Source organism: Lepisma saccharinum, chromosome 8 (genome assembly GCF_977018435.1).
Source record: "Lepisma saccharinum chromosome 8, izLepSacc3.1, whole genome shotgun sequence".
NCBI classification, from domain to species: domain Eukaryota; kingdom Metazoa; phylum Arthropoda; class Insecta; order Zygentoma; family Lepismatidae; genus Lepisma; species Lepisma saccharinum.
The window spans coordinates 75,279,079-75,300,545 of record NC_139236.1 but is presented as its reverse complement, the minus strand read 5'-3'; the positions used below and the strand labels follow the sequence as shown (position 1 = coordinate 75,300,545).

Genomic DNA, 21,467 nt, shown 5'->3' with positions numbered 1-21,467 from the left:
AGGGAGAGAGAGAGAGAGAGAGAGAGAGAACGAGGTGGATGAGAAGGTTGCCATCTGCAGACTTGCTGGTAGCATCAGCTCCCCTTGATGCCTACAGAACTGGCGACCCAGCAGAAGCAAACCAATTGTAACTCAATTGGTATGGGCATATCTGTGTATCAGTAATATTACTGATAAGTTTAGCCATTTTTTATTACTTTTATGAACAAAAAAAATACAATTTGTATGTTATGGCTTTGTGAAGTAAATGTTTAAATAAGCAGTTCATTATTAAAGTACATCATATTGAATCACTTGGGTACATACATTAATTGAGGAGGTGAACGAATGTTCTGCAAGAATCATTTGCAATTTTGCAGTGGCTCAGTAAATTTTTTTATCAGTAGTTTTATCAGTACTGGGAAATAATTCATATCAGTTCACTTTCTTAAATCAAACTAAATGAAGAATCCCTGTGCACATGTAAGTAAGGACTACAGTACAGATATTTGTCTGAGTTAACACCTTTTCCACCTGTACTGCAATGCACAAAACAACATTCCAAACATACCGCATATAGAACAAATATTTTCACACTTTTGAGAAACAGAAATTTACACATGGACACAATATCAATTAATCTGTAATTAAAAATAAACATATGTTACAAGCCTATGTCTTCAAAGCAGCTTGTATGAAGAAAATCAACAGGTAGGAGCATATTCTAGCCCTTCAGATGTACTTCAATGTGACTCATTGATCAATTAGCTGATTTTCCCTGAAATTTTTACTTTCTTCAAATTCCCCCGAGATTTCCAGGTTTTAGCAGGTGTGTGGGAACCCTGCATGTGCATCACACAGATCCGTTGACAGCCAGTACCTATTTTCTATGGAGTGGGTATTTTCTCTCCCCTAAAGTATTCTCATTTTTAAAAATCTGCCATTTATAAAAATTATTTATTGCATATCAAACACATGCTAGAACACAGAAACTTTATCTCTATGAATTCTTGAATGTCTCCTCAGAACTTCCTTGTATGTAAATGATTTGTTACATGTTGAACACACGTAGGGTTTCTCACCGGTGTGAATCCTTGAATGTCTCCTAAGACCTCTCTTCTGTGTAAATGATTTGTTACAAACAGAACACATAAAAGGTTTTGCAATACTGTGAACTTCTGAATGTTTTTGAAGATCTTCTTCCAGTGGAAATGATTCATTACACGTTGAACACACAAAAGGTATTTCAATATTATGCATTTTTGAATGTTGTTTAAGATTCCACATACTGCTAAATAATTTGTTGCACGTTGAACACAAGAAGGGCTTCTCTCCAGTATGAACTCTCAAATGATTTCTAAGAACTCCTTTCCTTGCAAACGTTCTGTTACACGTTAAACACACATAGGGCCTATCTCCAGTATGAATTTTTGAATGTTCGTTGAGAACTAACTTGTATGCAAATGACTTGTTACACGTTGAACACACATAGGGTTTCTCTCCAGTGTGAATTCTTGAATGTCTTCTAAGATCTTCCTTGTATGCAAATGATTTGTTACACGTTGAACACACGCAGGGCTTCTCTCCAGTATGAATTCTTGAATGTCTTTTAAGGCCTCTCTTCTCTGCAAATGTTTTGTTACATGTTGAACAAACAAAAGACTTTTTTGTAATATGATTTTGCATATGAACCACAAGTTCACACTTGTGATCACACCAATCACTCCCGTTGTTGCACATAGCACAGCCGTCAGAGTTTGAAGGCTTTGTATATTCTCTTTTCTTTGTAGATTCTAAATTAGTCCCAGTGTTCTTTGAAGCAGGGTAAGTCCCTGTGAGATGATCTAAGTATTCTTGTTGAAAGGTACCTCTAATCGATGTGTTTTCCAGTGATAACCTGGAAGGAGCGAGACATCATTACAGACACTTTACGAAAAGATATTTACGAAAATACTTCATTCATCTTTAAAGAACCTTCTACCAACTAGTAACTTATAACACAATTAAAGTAAAAAGTAAAGTGCTCCCCTGTGCATGCCATGAAGGTGTGTAGGGGTGATGTGATCAGCACCACCTGGCCACCTTTACCCTCCAGAGTTTCCTCCAGGTACCCACTTTATACGATGATGGGTGGGTGCCGGAGCCACTTGAACAGGTGTTAAAAATTCCCATTCTCCCCTGGTGGGGATCGAACCCGGGTCCCTCACCCTAACGACTGAGCTACCACAACTTATAACACAATTACTCTAAATTTCCATTTCCTACACTATTGGACATTAATGTCATTATAGATACTCTACAAAAGGATATTTCAGAAAATACTTAATTCCTTTAAACAATCTTCCACAAAATACAGTGGTACTTCAATTTTATGTTTTTCCGGGAACCATGGTGAAAAAACTTAAAAATGCAGGAAAATGTAAAATCGAGGAAAATTTTGTAACATTTTGCAGTGTTGGGACCATCAAAATTGAATCTATAATGTAGGAAAGTATAAAATCTGGGTTTCACTGTAGTAACTTATAACTAGGGCTCGAAAGTTGAAGACCTATAAATTGCCAAAAAAAGACCTAAAAATATAAAAAAAAGAACCTAAAAATGGAAAAAAGGACATATAAATGTGATCCAAATTAATTAATAACTTCAGTTTTAATTACATATTTAATGCATAAAAAAATACAAATTTCTGGTGGTATGGAATACACAATGCGAAAAAACAATATGAATGAAATGCATCTTCTTTCAGACATTATATATTTTTTAGATTAATATAATTTGAAAAATCATATTTGGCCTAACCACACTAGGGTTACAGAAATAGGACTTCGGAAACCTTACCTCAGTTGGGTGTATGTATATATATATATATATATATATATATATATATATATATATATATATATATATATATATATATATTTCTTTACTACAGAAAGGATGTTTAAGAGGTGATGAACTGATGATGATTCGAATTGAGAATGGGTAGTAAAACATAGTCGAAAGAAGGTGAATTTGCAAAAAAAAAAAAAAGGCTAAAAAAGGACCAATAAGACAAAAAAGGACAAATAAAACTCACCTTTTTCTGGCCTACAATGACCCAAAATGAACATATATTATGTTGGGCCTCGTTTTCGGACACTAGGGAAAAAAAGGATATTTCCTCAACTTCCGAGCCCTACTTATAACACAATTACTCTAGATTTCCGTGTGCTACAATATTGAAGAATCAAACATTAATTCCAGTTAGAAAAGGTACTCCTTCAGAAAGCAACAAAGTTACTATTTTATGCACAATACTTTTAACTTTATGTTTATATGTTCTATTAAGGAGAGGGGATTCCATGAATATTCTTGTGAGATATTTGGAAGATCCGGTGAATTACATTGCACTAATATCTTCATTTACCTTCTAAATAGAAATTACAACATACTACCTCAATTTCCATCAAAATCGGTCAAGTATTCACAGAGATATGAGCAGTTTTGTGATCAAGTGGCCACCATCTTTGATGACATTATAGCGGGAAAAATGTACCAGGTGGCGGATGTCCACCCAAGTCAAAAATACTTCCCAAGGCACCTACTAAGCATTGGTGAAAAAACATTCTCTATACTCAAAAAAACATTCTCTATACTCAAACTTTCCTACAGAACCAAAGCCTGGTCTTGGACTATGACTTATTTGCTGAAAACTATTCATATTTTCTGATTCCCTAGATAGGATCTTACAACCTGCTCTTTGTATTGCTTCACTGAATTTGGCTTTTTCTATAATCACAATTGAAACAAATAAGTTTTCCCTATTCTTCATTAATAAGCAAATAAATCATTTCTGATTGAGTTCAGCATGGATTGTGTTTCAAGGCCAATGGTGGAAGGTTTCTACTTCTCTAAGTTGAATTCTTGTAGAATCTGTCTTAGGCTTCGTGACCTGAGCCATGTTGGCTTTTTAAGAAAAGTCATGAAATAAAAATAATAAAGATTTAAACATACCATGTGTTAAATGTCTCATCATAAAATTTTGCACACGTATTTACAAAAGGTTGTATTTCATTTACATTTTTTTTTAAAAAAAAAATGGTTTCTTTCAGATTTGATTTTCAAAAAAAAACTTTTTTGGAAAAACTCAAATTTTGTTTTTCTGAATATGGTCGTGTTACAGATCACAGAAAAGTTCAATAAAAGAGATTTTAAATCCATACAAGATGAACTTTCTAGCTGAAGTAAGTACCACGATATATTATTTTTTTGTTGTTTTACACCCCCCCCCCCCCTTCCATGGGTATCTCAATAAGATTCAGTAGAAATTCAGTATAATACGTACAGTAAAATTCAACCTTTATTGAAATAAAAAAAATATACGATACATAGGCTATATTACAAATTGTCAGAACTGACACATGAGGTACAATAAAATTATATGACAATAATAATTTTAAAGCAAATATGATATAATATAAAGAAAACATTAATAAAAAAATTGTTGATACGCAACAAAGAAAAGTTTAAAAAAGGAATTTTTGAGTGATCAGAGAAAAAAAAATGTTTTGTTGGAACCTGTTTCATCTCTTTATTTGTAGATTATTAAGTAGATGTTTTTTTCATAGAGTTCAGTATTCTTGTAATTCAAACGTCCTCGTGCAATAATGGTATACAGATGACGAAGTTTTTTTTCATGACGTCCGCTAGATTTGTAGAAGTTGTTAATGTGACAAAACCCGAATTGTTCCAGACTCCCTTCTCAGGAACAAACGAGGACAACAATATAATTTGTCAATGGAAGAATATCCAGCTAATCATTTTACAGAGTTATAGTAACACGTTTGAAAATGCCTTGTGTACAATTTTGTTTTATTTTTTAATTCAGTTAGGGTAGGTGTTGGTTTGCTGTCTTTTCTGCAAAGTTCAATGAACAAAAAGCTTTCGCCTTCATCCGGTTGATCATGAAACATTGGCTTTTTTGTCCTGATGCTGCATGCATTGAAACATTGGTCTAGGGGCTGGTGGAACAGGTGGACTGGACCTGTTCCTTCAGAAGATTTTTCACAGCGTTTAGCCACGGTAACTTAAGACATTTAGCAGACGCTTAGACTGTAGAAGATTTTTCCACTTTGTTATGAATGTCCGATGCAAGTTGGTAACGAGATAGCAAATTATACACTTATTACACTCAAAAGTGTCACTATGATGCAATTAAACTTCAGTACATAGCAAAAACTCGAAGAAAAACGAACCCACTATATCTCTCGGAGAACAGCTAGGGAGTTCAGCTTCCGTGGGAAACATTTACTTTTGCGCGTGGTCGGAAATACTCTGTGTCAGACCGTATAGGGTGGAAGGATGAGGCTGTCTATGTGATGAGGATAGGTGAAGTAACCAAACGTCCAGCCACTGTGAAAGTTTTTCTTCGAGGTTACTTTTGAAAACATTGATTTCGGGAGAAAGAAGTATTCTTATTATGTTAATATAAATAATTTAAATAGCTCAAAAAGGCGATAAGTGGGAGGGAACAGCCTGCTCCCTCTGTTCCATGGAGGGACCGCCACTGACTTGTAAAGCTTCTATATATACAGGGTGTATCATAAGTAAAAGCGCAAACTGACACAGTTGAAAGTACACGATAATAGAAGCAAAAAAAGTCTCAGTAAACATTGGGTCCGCAAACGAGCTGTTTTTGAGATAATTGCAAATGTGTGGTTATAAGCTGCCACTGACTTCATTGTTTGTAAATGTCATCCTACTTGGTAAAATGCTAATAATGTGTGCGAATGTGTAGTTAGAAGCAGTCACTGATTGCATTTTGTAAATACCGGGTGCTTTACTCCTTGCACATTCCGAGGTTTGCTCTTTGTTTATAAAACAGAACATTTCCGAGAGGTGGCGTTGTAATCAAACAGGATGGATACAATCAGTACAGAGAATTGTACATGCTTGTGACCAATCCTGAAATGAACCAGGGGTGTTTGAAATAATTCAAAACTCAATGCGGAATTGCATACAGTAATTGCATCTAGATGCAAGGACGACACTTTGAACACCTCCCTCAACAGGTACGAGTGTACAGTATTTGTAACATGTAACATACTAACCTTTGTTAAAGTAAGTAGAATGTTCAATAAAAGCAATGAGATCTTGAATGACTTTTCTTGCTTTTTTATTAGCATTTTACCAACTAGGACGATGTTTACAAGCAATGAAGTCGGTGGCGGCTTGTAACCACACATTCGAAAATGGCTCGTTTGAGGACCCATGTTTTCTGAGACTTTTCTTGCTTTTATTATTGTGTACTTTCAACTGTGTCAGTTTACACTATTACTTATGATACACCCTGAATATATACACATATTTTTTTAAAGATGGGAGGGAGATGCACTTGAAATCCTAATTTCTATTTGCATAAATGCAATGCCTTTATTCATACAGGGTGTACTGGAAGTGATAGCGCAAACTGAAATGGTGAAAATGATAGTAGAAGCAAAAAAGCCTCAGTAAACATGATTACGATATAATTGTGAATGTATTATTATGATCCACCACGGACTTGAATGTAGGCAGAATGTTTGCAGGCCTACCTGGTCGCACACCATGTGCGAAGGTCCCATGTTCCCTGAGGTGCTGACTATCTTTGTGAATGTGCAACTTTTGGGGTGCCTGTTATGCCTTCGGTTCTGTACAGGATGTATGGTCTGTTTAAAACACACCCGCTTGGCAGTGTTCAGTTTGAAACAAAGAAACCTCTGAGTGCACAAGGAGACAAGCATACGATGTGCACAATGAAGTTAATGGCGGATCATAGCAATACATTTGCAATTATCTCGCAAACAGTTTGTTTGCGACCCCATGTTTACTGGGACTTTTTTGGTTCTACTGTTGTGCACTTTTCACCATTTCAGTTGCCCTATTACTTCTGGTACACCCTGTACATAAGAAGCAATTTTTAATGCAACTAAACAATATAAGGTGAGGAATTTTGACGAAATATGAACAAAGAATTGTGGTATGTTGTTTCTCCATGCACTTACCTTTCTGTCTCTGAAAGTGGACCTTCATCTTCAATTGTGAGTTCACTCTTTTCCACATCTTCAGGCTCTTTCTCTCTCTGAACATTTTTTAACGCAACAGCTTCAAGTTGTTCAATGTCATCACTTGTATTCAAATCCTTACTATCCTCCTGTAAAAACTCACTCATCCCAGCACCAGATTGCAAGTATGTGTGGAAGGAGATACCACCAACATCCCCTGGTTGTTCCACTTTCATTTGTTCATCCTTTGGTTCGGATTTAATAACTGATGATGATAATGATGGCTGCCAGGTGTTTTCGACTGACTCTTCATGAGAAAGTACATCTTGGGGTTCACTCTTGACTGAGCAACTGATGAATTCAGGCTCTGCATTCAGTAGTGGGACTGAAGAGTGTTCATCGAACTCCATCTGTGTTGATGAGGGTGAACACTTGGAATCTGAAAAGACATTTTACACACAAGCATCAGATGGTGTTCAAATTGAAGGCAAAAATTGTTTATTGCAAATATTGTATTTGAAAATGATTTTTTTTCCTTGCAAGTTTTGAAATGTGTCTTATGGCAGTAATAGTGTATGTGGATAGAAAGTCATCTCTGCGAGACAATAAACTCAGGCAATGTTTACTAGAAGTATGTGACTTCATTCCAGTGCTCTTGACTTCCATGCAAGAATGCAGTATCCATCTGACAACAATGCAGATGTGATGTTCTGAAAACAAAGACGCAGACAAGTTTAATATGAAATCCGATAGTATGGGAGAGGAGGGGTTGCCACACTCCAGGGTTCTCTGTGTACGAGTAAAAGAAAAGGCAGGACAGCTTAGCTCAATAAAACACCTTTGAACTCCTATGGGCCTGAGTTCATTGCCAAGCTTTTGGAGGCAACTTTCTTTCACAAGTGAGCTATTCTTCACTGGAGTTCTTCCAAGGCAATTTTGTCAGGAATATGATGACGGAAGGATGAAGAAAATGGAAGCTTGGTCTAGACTGATCACAAGAAAATATGAGATCAGAGTCAGAAGGTTTTGTTGCCATCGTTGGAACTTGGAAATGCTTGATCGTATATAGGTATGTGTACTATGATAACTTTTTTTTTTCAGGATGCAACAATTAGGAATCGAGCGGGGAAACCTCCAATTTTAAAATTACCCTGATATTATTTTTTTAAAAAATTCCATACACAACTTCCTATTTTCTTTTCAAAATTGGGGGATAGAGATTAAATCCATCTAAAGAGTGATCTTTTGTCATGATTAGAGATCGGGTGCTAGGAGATAAAAAAAAAAATCAAAATAGGCAGGCAAAAAGGCACCAAAAATCTAGAAAATAGGCACTAAAACTTGCTACCAAATAAAATACATCTTTAAATCATGCTCTATTTAATTAGGACAACATATCTACTGGATCTAGGATTAGAAAATTACAGGTGAAGTAATGATGATGATGGTACAAGAAATTATGAATGTTATGAAGAATCCAACACAGAGTCTGAATGTGATTCGTCACCCGAATAGAGAAAGCAGGGAAAGAAAATGAAAGCATTGGGTAAAACCACCAGCAGTTGATGTCCCTCCCATTGCAGATCTACCCTTTTTGCAATCCAGCACTGTCGGTCAGAATCTTGCCTATTGCTGATGCAGATGTTGCTGGCTAGACTGATGATAAGCACATAAATCCAACAAATAAAGATCTACACTTTATTTTAGTTCAAGAAAGGATAGTTCGTGCTAAAAATAACCACCTCTGGAATATATGTTCAAGGCATGTGAGCATTCGTTCTCCATGTAGAAACATCCTGTTCTGCAAATTGTAACATTTTAAACTGTAATATTCAACCTAACCGAATTCTATTTGTGAAATTGGTTTTGAATTAGTATTGCATGATATTACATACGTTTTAAAACACATAACTATGAAACACATAAAATGTTTCTTGTTATTTAAAAAAAATAATAAATCCAAAAACCTACTTTTTTCACACACCCCCCTCCAAAGACCCGGATGAAAATATATATATTTTTTAAATAATGGGACTAAAAAAAATGTTAAAATATATATTTCTAAACACAAAACAAAAATTATATAAGATTAATAATAAATAATACTTTTAAAATAGAAAAAAATAAGTAGTAAAATATACGAGGGTCTTGTGTTCACATTTCTGACACAAGATTTGGTATTCCAGGGTTAATATCAACTAAGTGTGATGTATGTAATTTCTATACTGATGAAGGCATTATGAAGGTCGGATATAAAAATGAAAATTCTGACATGTAATGGAGATAAGTTATTCCTCACTTCATGGTAATAAGTATATGTTAAGTTTATGATTTATCCTAACTAGCAACACAAGAATACGGTTCTCTTTTTCTGGTCCTAAAAATGGTCCGGACAGGTTCTTAGGAAAATGGGGAAATATCCTTTTTTTGGGCTATAGACAACTGCTTCAACTTAAAGATTCGCAACAAAATTTTATATTTGTAAATAATTGTTAATATTGTTTCGGTGTTCGGTAAGAATTTACAATACAGGAAGGATCTCCAATTTCTTTCCTACTTCTTATACTCACTAAATATCGAGTCCTGATGACGTATCTGCAGTTAAGATTTGGGCGTGATGTGTAGAAATTGTACATACACGTGTACAAGTTGTAAAATAACACTCTTAATTACCGCAATCATTCTCCATACACAAACAGGGGAACCATTTTTGATGATATTAACAAGTGACATTCCCCATTCGTTATGCTGTCTACAGCGTTGCCACACTGTTGCTTTGTTACTTGCAGAGCAAAGAATGGCGGAACAGAAAAATGAAAAGATAGTTAAGTGCTCAAAACTAACATTTCGTTAATGTATGTGCTCGCAATTGGCCCGCAAACTATTCTCTGATATCCCCAGGAACCATTTTCGGTAAGGTTAGGCAAGCATAGTTAAAATTTAGTTCGTAAAACAATGCACATATAGCTCAAAAAAAAAATAACCAAAAACCACTTAATTCAGCTTATTTTCAAATTTCCAGACGTGACCCCCACAATTTAACTTCAGATACGTGATTACGAGGCCAAAATTAATAAGTATAATGAATATGAAAAAATTTGGAGATGCTTCCGGTATTGTAAATTCGCACCCGGTGTTCAATTTCAAAGTTAGAAAATACAACACTCTCAATTGCAAGCACAATGACAATAAATTTTTCTTCCAAAAAAAGATAAACTGTCTGAGGTTTTAGTCTCTTCTGTAGTTGCCACCACGCCGTTGCACAAAATTTTGATTTCAAAGCATTTGTGATATCTACTGTGGCTCACTGGGCTAGACTGCATAATCGAACCTTGTGTTTTACCGTTTGAACATAAAAAAACAAATATTGTGCACTAATAGTATATATTTCACACTTCGAATTGCCACTGTGCATTTCTAAATTTGAAGTTACATTTCTATGAAATAATAAAAAAAATACTACTACATTACCTACCCTAGCTGGTTTCCTTGAACCTAATCCATGTTGTAAACACACAGTTTTGCCAGGTTGAACTATGGTTTTCAACATGAATATATATGCAAATTCCCACTAGGATTCAACTTTTTTTAAATCATGTTTTAATTCCTATTTTATCATGTTTTTATTCAAAGGCTCTATAGAAAAAGGCGGGGTCACGGTAGCGGTAGGTCAATACGCCAGGGGTGGAGCCTGGAATCGGGGGGCAATTAATACTACTTTTTTCCCACTTCCAATTGTTTCCTCACCTTAAATTTTATATTTTTGTAATCCTTGATTCATACCCTTTCCAACGATATATCATACATATTTCTATTAAGAAGGGTCGATTCGACATCCTTACCGCTCACTGTGAGCCATAAGTTTCTAACAATAGGTAACAATATGAAAGTCACCACAGCTTCTTTTCATGTGTTTTCAGAATTCAGAAATAAACAGCAATATTTAACTGCTGTATTCTTAGTTGTTACATTGTAGTGGAGAAGTGTGTCGATCAGCGATTTGATGAACCGTGCTGAAACACACATGTTTTTTTTTTTAGTGACGATGACTTACACAAAAACGGTTTCCCGACTTATGCCTGGGACAATCAACTTCAAGGCAGAATGTCTTATTGTCCACTAGGTATATTAATTTCAGTTGCTAATTAAGGTATTTCAGTATAGTCTAAATACTCTTGACGATCCTTTATTATCTGGCTATGTGTATGTGTGTGATATATCCATATATGCATGCTATTATTAGTTATACTGAAACGGTGTAAAAATATTTTTACTGAAACGGTGTAAAAATATTTTATCATGTTTCTGTAAAACATTTTGTCAAATCTAAAAATGTCCTCCTTTTAAAGCTTGTTATCTGATAACCCTGCACAAGAAAAATATAATTACTGGTACTAGAAAAAAGTACATGAAGTGAGGGGTATGCAGAGCAATGGAATAAAATGTACGGGTACTGTAACTTAATATTCTGATGGCAACTTTAGCCAGAACGGTAATGGTTCCGATTGTTTTATGATTTCTCCTAGCACAAAGACTAATTATTGTAGAATTTTGGAAATCATTGTCACACAAAATTTGAACCTTCCTTAAAGTAATCAGCACTGTTTGAACTTGAAAAAAAGTTATTTATGTTGAAAAAATCAACTTGAAAATTACCTTACGCACTTCTCATGGACAAGATATTCTCCGTCGACAAGCGACAGTAAATATCGTAGAAGCGTGGGAATGAATGTAGGGTAAAACTATCATATGCGGGAAATCGCTCTAACTTGTTCATTCTCTACTTTTTTACATTCGTACTTACCTATTCTGCATTGCGAAACATTGTTTAACAAGGAATTTCGCTTTTTTTAACGAAATTAGTATATACTGTCGACATATCGAGTAATTATTGTTTGTCCTTTTCTCGGTTCCTGAACACGCAAAATGGCGGGCAAATCTTGACTAGCGTTGTGTTTCAACGTTCTTAACAGAAAAATTCCCGCATGGCCCTAAAAACTATTTACGCATAGCCCCCAAAACCATTCGGGATAGTATGACCATCCACGAATAGCCCCAAAAACCTAGCACTAGTAGTAACATAATTGAAAACTCGCAAACGTATTGTGAAAATCCATACTTTTCAAACTTTCTGATCGATGTGTTACAAAGATAGTTGCGCATGTTCTCATTTACCATGTCTTCATTCTATAATCATTGTATACTATAATTTTAACATGCTAAAGAAGAGTTGCATGAATGAAAGAGTTAAAAAGGAAATGATCGTTTCATCGATTTATTTTGTTTATTTGTTTCACTCCACTTTTCTGCCACTTTGGGCTAATCGCCAAGACAAGATAGTAAAATATCACGTAATTGCCTTCTAACGACAGTAAAGAAAATTACACTTTTTGAATAAAATGTATATTCCGGTTTTATAACATTATGTACACGATATTGAGCATTGTATGAAATAAATATAATGCCCATTAATAAAGTTTTACTACTTCGTTCAATTTAATATTTCACAAATATGTAATGGTCCGCCCTGGATCGTACTTGGTTCGATGGGTCTATTGAGCCTCGGCTTCACACTCAGTATCTCTTCGGGGCTTGAGTCTCCTCGGCTCAAGGTTCGGGTTATTCCGGCTTCTTCAATCCTCGATGTAAGGTCCCTCGTAATTCTAGGTCAAAGGTTCTCAATGTACTTATAGATCTTGACCAAGATTCTATAAGCAATCAACAATCCTTATTCCCACTAGGTTCTGTCGATATTCAGTTAAGTATCCAACTTCCTTTTCTCTTTTCAGCCTCTGACCAGAGAACTGAAAATTAATCCGTGACCACAGAATAAGAAAAGGTGTTCCCTGACCAGGGACACAAACGTTGACTACTAACAGTCTATCGACCGATCCCGAATTCTGGTATATCCTACGACAATCACAATCCTCTCAATTATATCTCCTGACCAGGAGCATAGAACCGAGAGAACATAAGCCTTCTGACCAGAAGAGCTAAGTAATTGTCCTAACGATAATCCAGAATAACCTAATTCCTAGTAGCGACGTGGAAGTAAGCGCAGAAATACGGGTGTGAAAAGAAAAGACGGTAATACGAGTTCCGTATTTATCTGGAGTTCGAATACAAAGGCCACGGGCCACCGAGCTTCGCTGCTTATATAGCATTTCTCGGTGCCGTGGAGGATTTACCAACTTTTATCTTAACATCAATTTTACATTACAATAAAATACATATTAATAAAATATCAATGAGGGACATAATTAGCTACATGCAGAAATTACTATTTTTAACCTTTTGTGAATATTAAATATGCAATATAATTTTAATTGTTACACTCAGCATTTAATTTGACTAGGGAGTATGGCTTCTTCCAACTCCCCTCTCTCCCTGCAACGGCCACGCGAAAAGACAACAAAGAAAAGAAAGAAAGTTTACAACGTTAAAATGTTAAGCAAATTTTTTTAAATACAGGTTTTGTCTTGCGCGGGCATAACTTTCGTTTACCTTAACGTAACTAAATTCTGATTACACCGTCTTGCAGTAAAAAATCAGGGATTAATATGATATTAATTAAATTATTGTCCGCCAAGGGACACGACAGATATAGCGTGGGGAAGACAGCCTAATCTTTCGTCTTTTCCCCGGTTTCAACGTTTACATAAAGTTGAGTCTGCCTGGCTTCTACACAATAGCGATTGCTTTCTCGCATTGTTGTCACCGATAAAGACAGAAAGAAACAAACTCTTTGAACTTACATTTAACATCAGGATGTATAGTCTATATATGAGGTGTGTTTCACTTTTCTTGGTAATTAACCATTAACACACAAACATTTTAAGTACCAAACAAAGAAAAATATTAAGTTTATATACACATTTGTAACGTGGAACTGCTACACGTTACAATTGCCCCGCTTCCTACGAGAAAATTTGAACAATTTTCTCTTTCACAGAAAAATTGTGAAAATTTTCAAACTTCACTTAATGTTCATAGCAATTCACTGGCATCTCTTTTGGTTCCACACTAGTCACAAGAAATCTGGCTTTCTCCGAGTATTTCTCTTCGTCGTTCCTGGGAACAGGTGAACTTCTTTAGGTTCTGGTAGTTAACTCGATCTACAGGCTCCTTTTCTAAAGCTTCTAGCTAGGCCACTGGGATCGCATATGGATTCCTAAACACTGGTTCAAAATCCTTCATCCATATCTCACAATAAACATCTTTACCACAGGTAGGTCTTTGTGAAAATACGTGGTGATATTTCATAAGCAAATGGAACAAACTATCCTGTTCACTCTTGGACAAGAATTGACATTCTTCAACTTTTTCCATAATTTTATCTTCACTGGCACTCCACTTATCCAACACAGAGATGTTTACTCTGGCTTCCTTTTCTAAGCGGAACGGAACTTAAGCAAGATTCCTATTTGAACCTTGGTTAGTGGGAACTACTGGAGCACTCCAATAGTACTGACGAGTCTGCTCAAGCGCTTGTTGTTGTTCAAAGGTTCTCGGTAACTCGGATTCATATGTCTGAGATCCTGAAGTCACGAATTGCCGGTTAGGAGAATTGTAGACTCTTCTTCGAGGAGGAGATGCAGAGTTTCTTCTTCTCTCGACGTAACCTCCTTCTGGTGCTCTCGTCTCGGGATCAGATCTGGGCTCTGGTATATTAGGCCGACTCCTATACCACGTCCTTCCTCTAAATTCCCTAGTTTGACGGTAACCATTATTACCTGTCATTGGTTCCTCGTCGTTACGGACGTCGTTGTTAAAGTTTCTCCCCGCAGGGCCGTGGTTTTCTCGGACGACTTGTCTTACTGCTGTATTTCTCTGCAGTGGTTGCTGGTTTCTAAACCTTCCATTATTACTGTTCCCAGCTTCATTTCTCTTGAACCAATCTGCTCTCCAGCTTTCGGACTCTTCATTCACTTCATATCTTTTCAGAAACGCTGCTAACTCTTCCATTGTCTTCGGTGGGTTAACGAGGCAAAGCTGTCTGACTTTATAAGACAACTGTCTGATTATCATATTCACGATTTCACTTTCTATGAGTACTGGAGAAAGATTCTTAAAACCAGCATAGATTCCCCACGCATACTCTTCCATGGTTTGACCCTGGCCTTTATAGTACTTTCTATTTCTCAAGACGTCCAGTTGTCTTTGTTTTGCTTCCTCTGAAGCAAACGTAGCAGTAAACTTTTTACAAAACCCATTGTAGTCCCTAAACTCTTCGTAATGGGCCTGGAACCAATGGTCGGCTTGTCCGGTAAACAATCTGGATAGTAACTGGAGACGATATTTCTGTGGAACTTGCATAAGCTCAAAGTTAACATTTAGTTCCTTCAAATACTTCTGTGCACTCTGAGCTTCAATGTTACCACTGAACTTAGGGAGTTGATTTAAGTCAGATATCCGAGGTAATTTTCCATATCGTCCTTCGATCCTTTTATCAAATTCCGAATCTGAAGAAGATGGAGTTGAGTACCTTCCGCGTCTTCGCCTCTTATGACGAATCCTTCCCGGTGGTCTTTCGTCCTCGGAGGAGGAATCACAAGAAGTTCTCTTCCGATTTTTTTCTCTTTTCGACGTTTTTTTAAACCTACCAGCATCAGTGTTACCAATGGAGGTCACCATTTTACTGTGATTAATTATTTCTTCCAAACCATGAACATTTGGATCTTCCACTGTGGGCCTAACATTATTCTTCCTCGAGATCTTTCTCTTACTCGGAGGTCTGCGTGCACCCTCACACCCGACGTAATCTGACGTCTCTCCAGCTGACTGATGGTTATTAAAGCCATAAGGTGACTTAACAGCGGTTTCTTGTTGAGATGGATCTACGTTAAGTCCTTGAAGCCTGTCTCTCAGGGAGCTTATGTTTTGTTCCACGTTTAATTTCAGCTGACGTAACTCGGTGGCCACACAAATGTTATTCTTTTTAATGTTATTAACTTCTTCACGAACGCTGGTTACGTTGTGGGTTACTTCTTCACGGAAGCTGGAGATACTAGTATTTATCTCTTCACAAAAAGAGGAAACCTTACTCTCTCCTTGACGTAGTTCTTCACCAAAATTCTCTAACCTCTCAAAGCACTCAGCAACCTTAGAACTTACTTCCTCATTTTTCCCTAGATAAGCAGTCATTTGTTCCTTAATCTCGGTTACACTCACTCCCAGAGTGTCCATGGAACGAGTAATTCCTTCTATTTCACGCTCTCGCTCAACTGTAAGCGTTGTGTTGAGTACCTCCCACTTCTCATTATTTTGGGACTGTTCCTTGCTTAGAGTTTCATACAGCTGTTTCCACCGTTCTTCATTTTCCGATCTATCAGCATGTCGCTGTCTTTCTTCTTCTGCTTTCTCTTCTTGTCGTTTTCTTTCTTCTTCGGCTTTCTCTTCCTGTCGCTTTCTCTTCTTGTCGTTTTCTTTCTTCTTCGGCTTTATCTTCTTGCCGCTTTCTTTCTTCTTCTGCTTTCTCTTCTCTTAATATACTCCAGAACTGTTGCCACCTGTTCTCTTCAGCGACTTTTTTAGCTTTCTCTTCAGCCTTCCGAGCTTTCACCTCTGCAGCCTTTTCTATTTCACGTTTCCTTTCTTCTTTTATGCTTTTTCTTTTTTTCTTTTCTTCTCTTCCATTTCGGACCAAACTATCAACCACGGAGGAAGTTCAATAGCAGGTTCCTTATTCTCATCTTCATCGCCCTGGCAACCTTTACACCCGACGGCATTTAAATTTTGCCCTTCCACAAATTCAGCCTCAAATTCACAAACGAAATGCTTCCACTGGCTGCAGGAAATGCACCTAAATGCCCCCTTATCTTCATCATCATCGGAGCAACAATCAAAGTGCAAAATTCCGTGTTCCTCTACAATTGTTGGCAATGAATTGCGCTTAGACTTTCTTGTTGCCATCTCGATGTTTCGTAATTTCAGAAGAACCACCGGATATATACTTCGAGCCCCAAACGTTGCAGCGCCACTTGTAACGGTCCGCCCTGGATCGTACTTGGTTTGATGGGTCTATTGAGCCTCGGCTTCACACTCAGTATCTCTTCGGGGCTTGAGTCTCCTCGGCTCAAGGTTCGGGTTATTCCGGCTTCTTCAATCCTCGATGTAAGGTCCCTCGTAATTCTAGGTCAAAGGTTCTCAATGTACTTATAGATCTTGACCAAGATTCTATAAGCAATCAACAATCCTTATTCCCACTAGGTTCTGTCGATATTCAGTTAAGTATCCAACTTCCTTTTCTCTTTTCAGCCTCTGACCAGAGAACTGAAAATTAATCCGTGACCACAGAATAAGAAAAGGTGTTCCCTGACCAGGGACACAAACGTTGACTACTAACAGTCTATCGACCGATCCCGAATTCTGGTATATCCTACGACAATCACAATCCTCTCAATTATATCTCCTGACCAGGAGCATAGAACCGAGAGAACATAAGCCTTCTGACCAGAAGAGCTAAGTAATTGTCCTAACGATAATCCAGAATAACCTAATTCCTAGTAGCGACGTGGAAGTAAGCGCAGAAATACGGGTGTGAAAAGAAAAGACGGTAATACGAGTTCCGTATTTATCTGGAGTTCGAATACAAAGGCCACGGGCCACCGAGCTTCGCTGCTTATATAGCATTTCTCGGTGCCGTGAAGGATTTACCAACTTTTATCTTAACATCAATTTTACATTACAATAAAATACATATTAATAAAATATCAATGAGGGACATAATTAGCTACATGCAGAAATTACTATTTTTAACCTTTTGTGAATATTAAATATGCAATATAATTTTAATTGTTACACTCAGCATTTAATTTGACTAGGGAGTATGGCTTCTTCCAACTCCCCTCTCTCCCTGCAACGGCCACGCGAAAAGACAACAAAGAAAAGAAAGAAAGTTTACAACGTTAAAATGTTAAGCAAATGTTTTTAAATACAGGTTTTGTCTTGCGCGGGCATAACTTTTGTTTACCTTAACGTAACTAAATTCTGATTACACCGTCTTGCAGTAAAAAAATCAGGGATTAATATGATATTAATTAAATTATTGTCCGCCAAGGGACACGACAGATATAGCGTGGGGAAGACAGCCTAATCTTTCGTCTTTTCCCCGGTTTCAACATTTACATAAAGTTGAGTCTGCCTGGCTTCTACACAATAGTGATTGCTTTCTCGCATTGTTGTCACTGATAAAGAAATTCCAGTTCAGCTTGCTGGCAGAAAGAAACAAACTCTTTGAACTTACATTTAACATCAGGATGTATAGTCTATATATGAGGTGTGTTTCACTTTTCTTGGTAATTAACCATTAACACACAAACATTTTAAGTACCAAACAAAGAAAAATATTAAGTTTATATACACATTTGTAACGTGGAACTGCTACACGTTACAAATATAATGTGAATGATTTTGTACCTTTCTACTCAGTGTAAACAATGGATGTCATACTCTCCTTTCGTGGAAAATTTTCTTTAAAACAGTAAGCTCTTTGTGGTGTAGTTGACGAACTATATACTTGTGCCACGAGCTCGGCATATAGAATAGTTTTTCTTGGTTATAGATGACTAAAATGTATTTGGAAATGTAATAGGAAAATCCAAGACAAAGTCCAAAAATAAAATTTAACTATTTAACGATTCATACCCTTGTACAGTCCTTCATTCTGATTTCTTGTAACTTATTTGCTATATTTTCATTTATGCTTCAGATATATTATCTTAACCTGTTCTAAATGTCACATGTACAAGGGAGAAATATAATTATCAACATTATTAACCTAATGTCAGTGAACATCTAATTAAATCTAATTAATGATTATCAATTAAATGGACAGAGTTAATAGAAAAACTATTCTCTGAAGATATAGATCTTGCTCAAGATAGGGACAGATGGAAGGCCTGTGTTGCTGCAGCCATGAACCTTCGGGTTTAAGAAGGCTAGAGAGTTAGTTAGTTATTCTCTGAAGAATTAATTATTAATAGAAAAACTATTCTCTGAAGAATTAATTATGTCATTTGAATTCGTAATTTGGCCCAAGTTTAGATTGCAGGGTGATAATCTCTTCATTACACACAAAATCGCATGACAAGATTTCGGTACGTGTGTACTATATGACTCTATGTATGGCAGAAGTAGATTGCCGTTGTCATGTTAGGGACTTCTACATCTCACGCCCTATCCTTAAAGGCATTATTACGGTAATTGTTTACTATCCTTCGGACACCTATAACTACTTAGTTTCTTCAATTTTTGACATTCGTACTTACGTATCTGCTTTGCGGAACATTCCTGAAGGTGTATCAAAGCTGTTTTGATGAAATTAATTGCAATTTTTCACATTACCAGTAAGTCTTTCTGATAGGCCTTTTCGCTTGCCTGAAACGAACTAACCTAACCACGCGCCAATGGTTCGTGGGGCTAGCACCAATGGTTCGCAATTATTTCCAATTTCTAGATCCTGATACTAACACGACACCAAATTTTAACTATGTTTCCTAACCTAACCACGTGCCAATGGTTCGCAATTATTTCCAATTTCTAGATCCTGATACTAACACGACACCAAATTTTAACTATGTTTCCTAACCTAACAGAACTAACCTATCCACGTGCCAATGGTTCGTGGGGCTAGCTATTCTCCGCCGGAGAATTAATTTTCAACAAACAACATGAATTTCAGCTATGAAACATTCCCACATCACACAAAACACCTTCCCGATGTTCGACAATGCTACAAGAACTTATTACAGTAAGTAGTTTCTTCTGTAAAAATAAATAAATGTGTCCAAAGGATAGTAAACAAGTACCCAAAAAAATGCAGCAATAGTGGCAACATTCTCCTGACTATACGTGAGTTTACCGTGTTGTCCTTTGCATCTCGCTTTGGCTTTGCTTAATATTATCAATGAGCTAAATTTTTTGTGTGTTCGTAAATCCCTTTATGTACGCTTGAATTAGTAGGTTAGGTGAATTAGGTTTGGTGTTCTTAGCATCCAGTTTCGAGTAGGTTCGGCTAGTTAAGGGTGTTGCATTCGTATTTGTACACTTTCGCTCTTCGCTTGCACGTACACGTATTATAGCTTTTAATACGCAAAACGATTTCACACAACTGTAACTTATCAGAACGGTAACTTGTTCAACCTCACTTTGATATCGAAAAAATAACATTTTATTGAAATTACAAACTGGACTTGCATTTTCAAGGTTTGGTGTTTTATTTACAACACAAATTTTGTAGCACGAAATGTCAATTTTACACTCTACTTCGTCATCCTCCTGTACGTAAAATTTCCGAAAATATGGAACTCAGAGACCCGAACATAATTAATACGAAATTAAATAAAACAAACTTTTAAACAAATTATTAATGTAATGTGATTTACAATTAGAGAGAGTTCACACATATTTCATCAATTGCAAAACATCACCTAATATACCTGGCCGGCAACGAAATGAATTCGACACCCATCTTCTTAACGTAGAAAGTCCAGGTAAAGGTATACCAACTGTATTTCTCAAATAAACATAACATTTTTTTGAAACGGCTCGAAGAGTCAACGCTTTGCTTATATCATCTTTAGTCCATAGGGATTTCGTTTTACCGTGTACTAAGTATTGTATTTGAGTGTCACTGAACACTTTCCCCAAGATATTCGTGAGTTTTCTTGTTACATTATCGGTCAGGTTATGTTGAAGATTTTGAACTTGTTTAGTTTTTTTGGTTAAAGCAAGTTGCAAGAGCTTGTTCTTAATCTTTAACTTATTAATTTCTTTATGTAAACGTGTGTTGTTCTTCTGTAAGCGATGAATAGTGTTTTCCAACAACGAAGCATTGCTAGCAGTTTCTGTACCTACGTCTATTTCTCTTTTTTTCGGCGACATAGTATTTAGCTTATTTAAGGAACGTTTCCTTATTTCACACCTTTCGTAGCGTACATCTCCACAGTCTTTATCAGCACATCCTAAAAATGATTCATGTTTTGAAGAGGAAGGTTCAGGAGAATTTGCTACAACACATTCTCTTTTATTTTGCACTGAAGTAATATGGTGTAATTTTAGTGATGGCACTGCAGTTGGCTTCAGTAATTTTCTCTGTTGGCAAACACAGAAGTTCTGCTCTTAGATCTCGCACATAGTCTTCTTTACAAAAATGGGCACTGCACACTCTCGCATTTTTAATATTAATATTATGTTCTCGATCACTAGCACGAATCGACTGTTTACTTACACGGTTATCAGCTGGAAATCTATGACATTTTATATCACTTCCTTTAGTTTTTTGGTTATAATTCTCGCAGCTTGTTTTGTTACTGCTTCGCTAGTTTTTGGTGCAGGAAATATACACAGATCTCCGCCTGACTGCTACCACGAGTGAAGATTTGACCAAATGTCCTCTGCCGTAGGTCTTTAAAAGAAAGAATTAAAATAAAATTAATATATATTTTCGAGGAAGGCTGAATTTCT

The 21,467-nt window shown here is 36.5% G+C and overlaps 1 protein-coding gene across 4 annotated transcripts; it reads right to left on the bottom strand.

Moving 5' to 3' along the window:
• Nucleotides 1–284: 284 nt before the first annotated feature.
• LOC145991558 (uncharacterized) lies at nucleotides 285–21,342 on the bottom strand. Of its 4 annotated transcripts, none has more exons than XM_083127597.1 (3): nucleotides 21,232–21,342; nucleotides 7,002–7,440; nucleotides 285–1,876 (listed from the first exon to the last, which is right to left on the bottom strand). In XM_083127597.1, exons 2-3 carry the CDS (start codon nucleotides 7,409–7,411, stop codon nucleotides 958–960), a joined length of 1,329 nt encoding a protein of 442 aa, XP_082983723.1. In that variant the 5' UTR covers nucleotides 7,412–7,440; nucleotides 21,232–21,342; the 3' UTR covers nucleotides 285–957. The 4 variants fall into 4 exon arrangements, with proteins under 4 accessions (XP_082983723.1, XP_082983720.1, XP_082983721.1 ...); XM_083127594.1 differs by lacking the exon at nucleotides 21,232–21,342 and adding an exon at nucleotides 20,432–21,162; XM_083127595.1 differs by lacking the exon at nucleotides 21,232–21,342 and adding an exon at nucleotides 20,441–21,162.
• Between the last annotated feature and the right edge of the window lie 125 nt (nucleotides 21,343–21,467).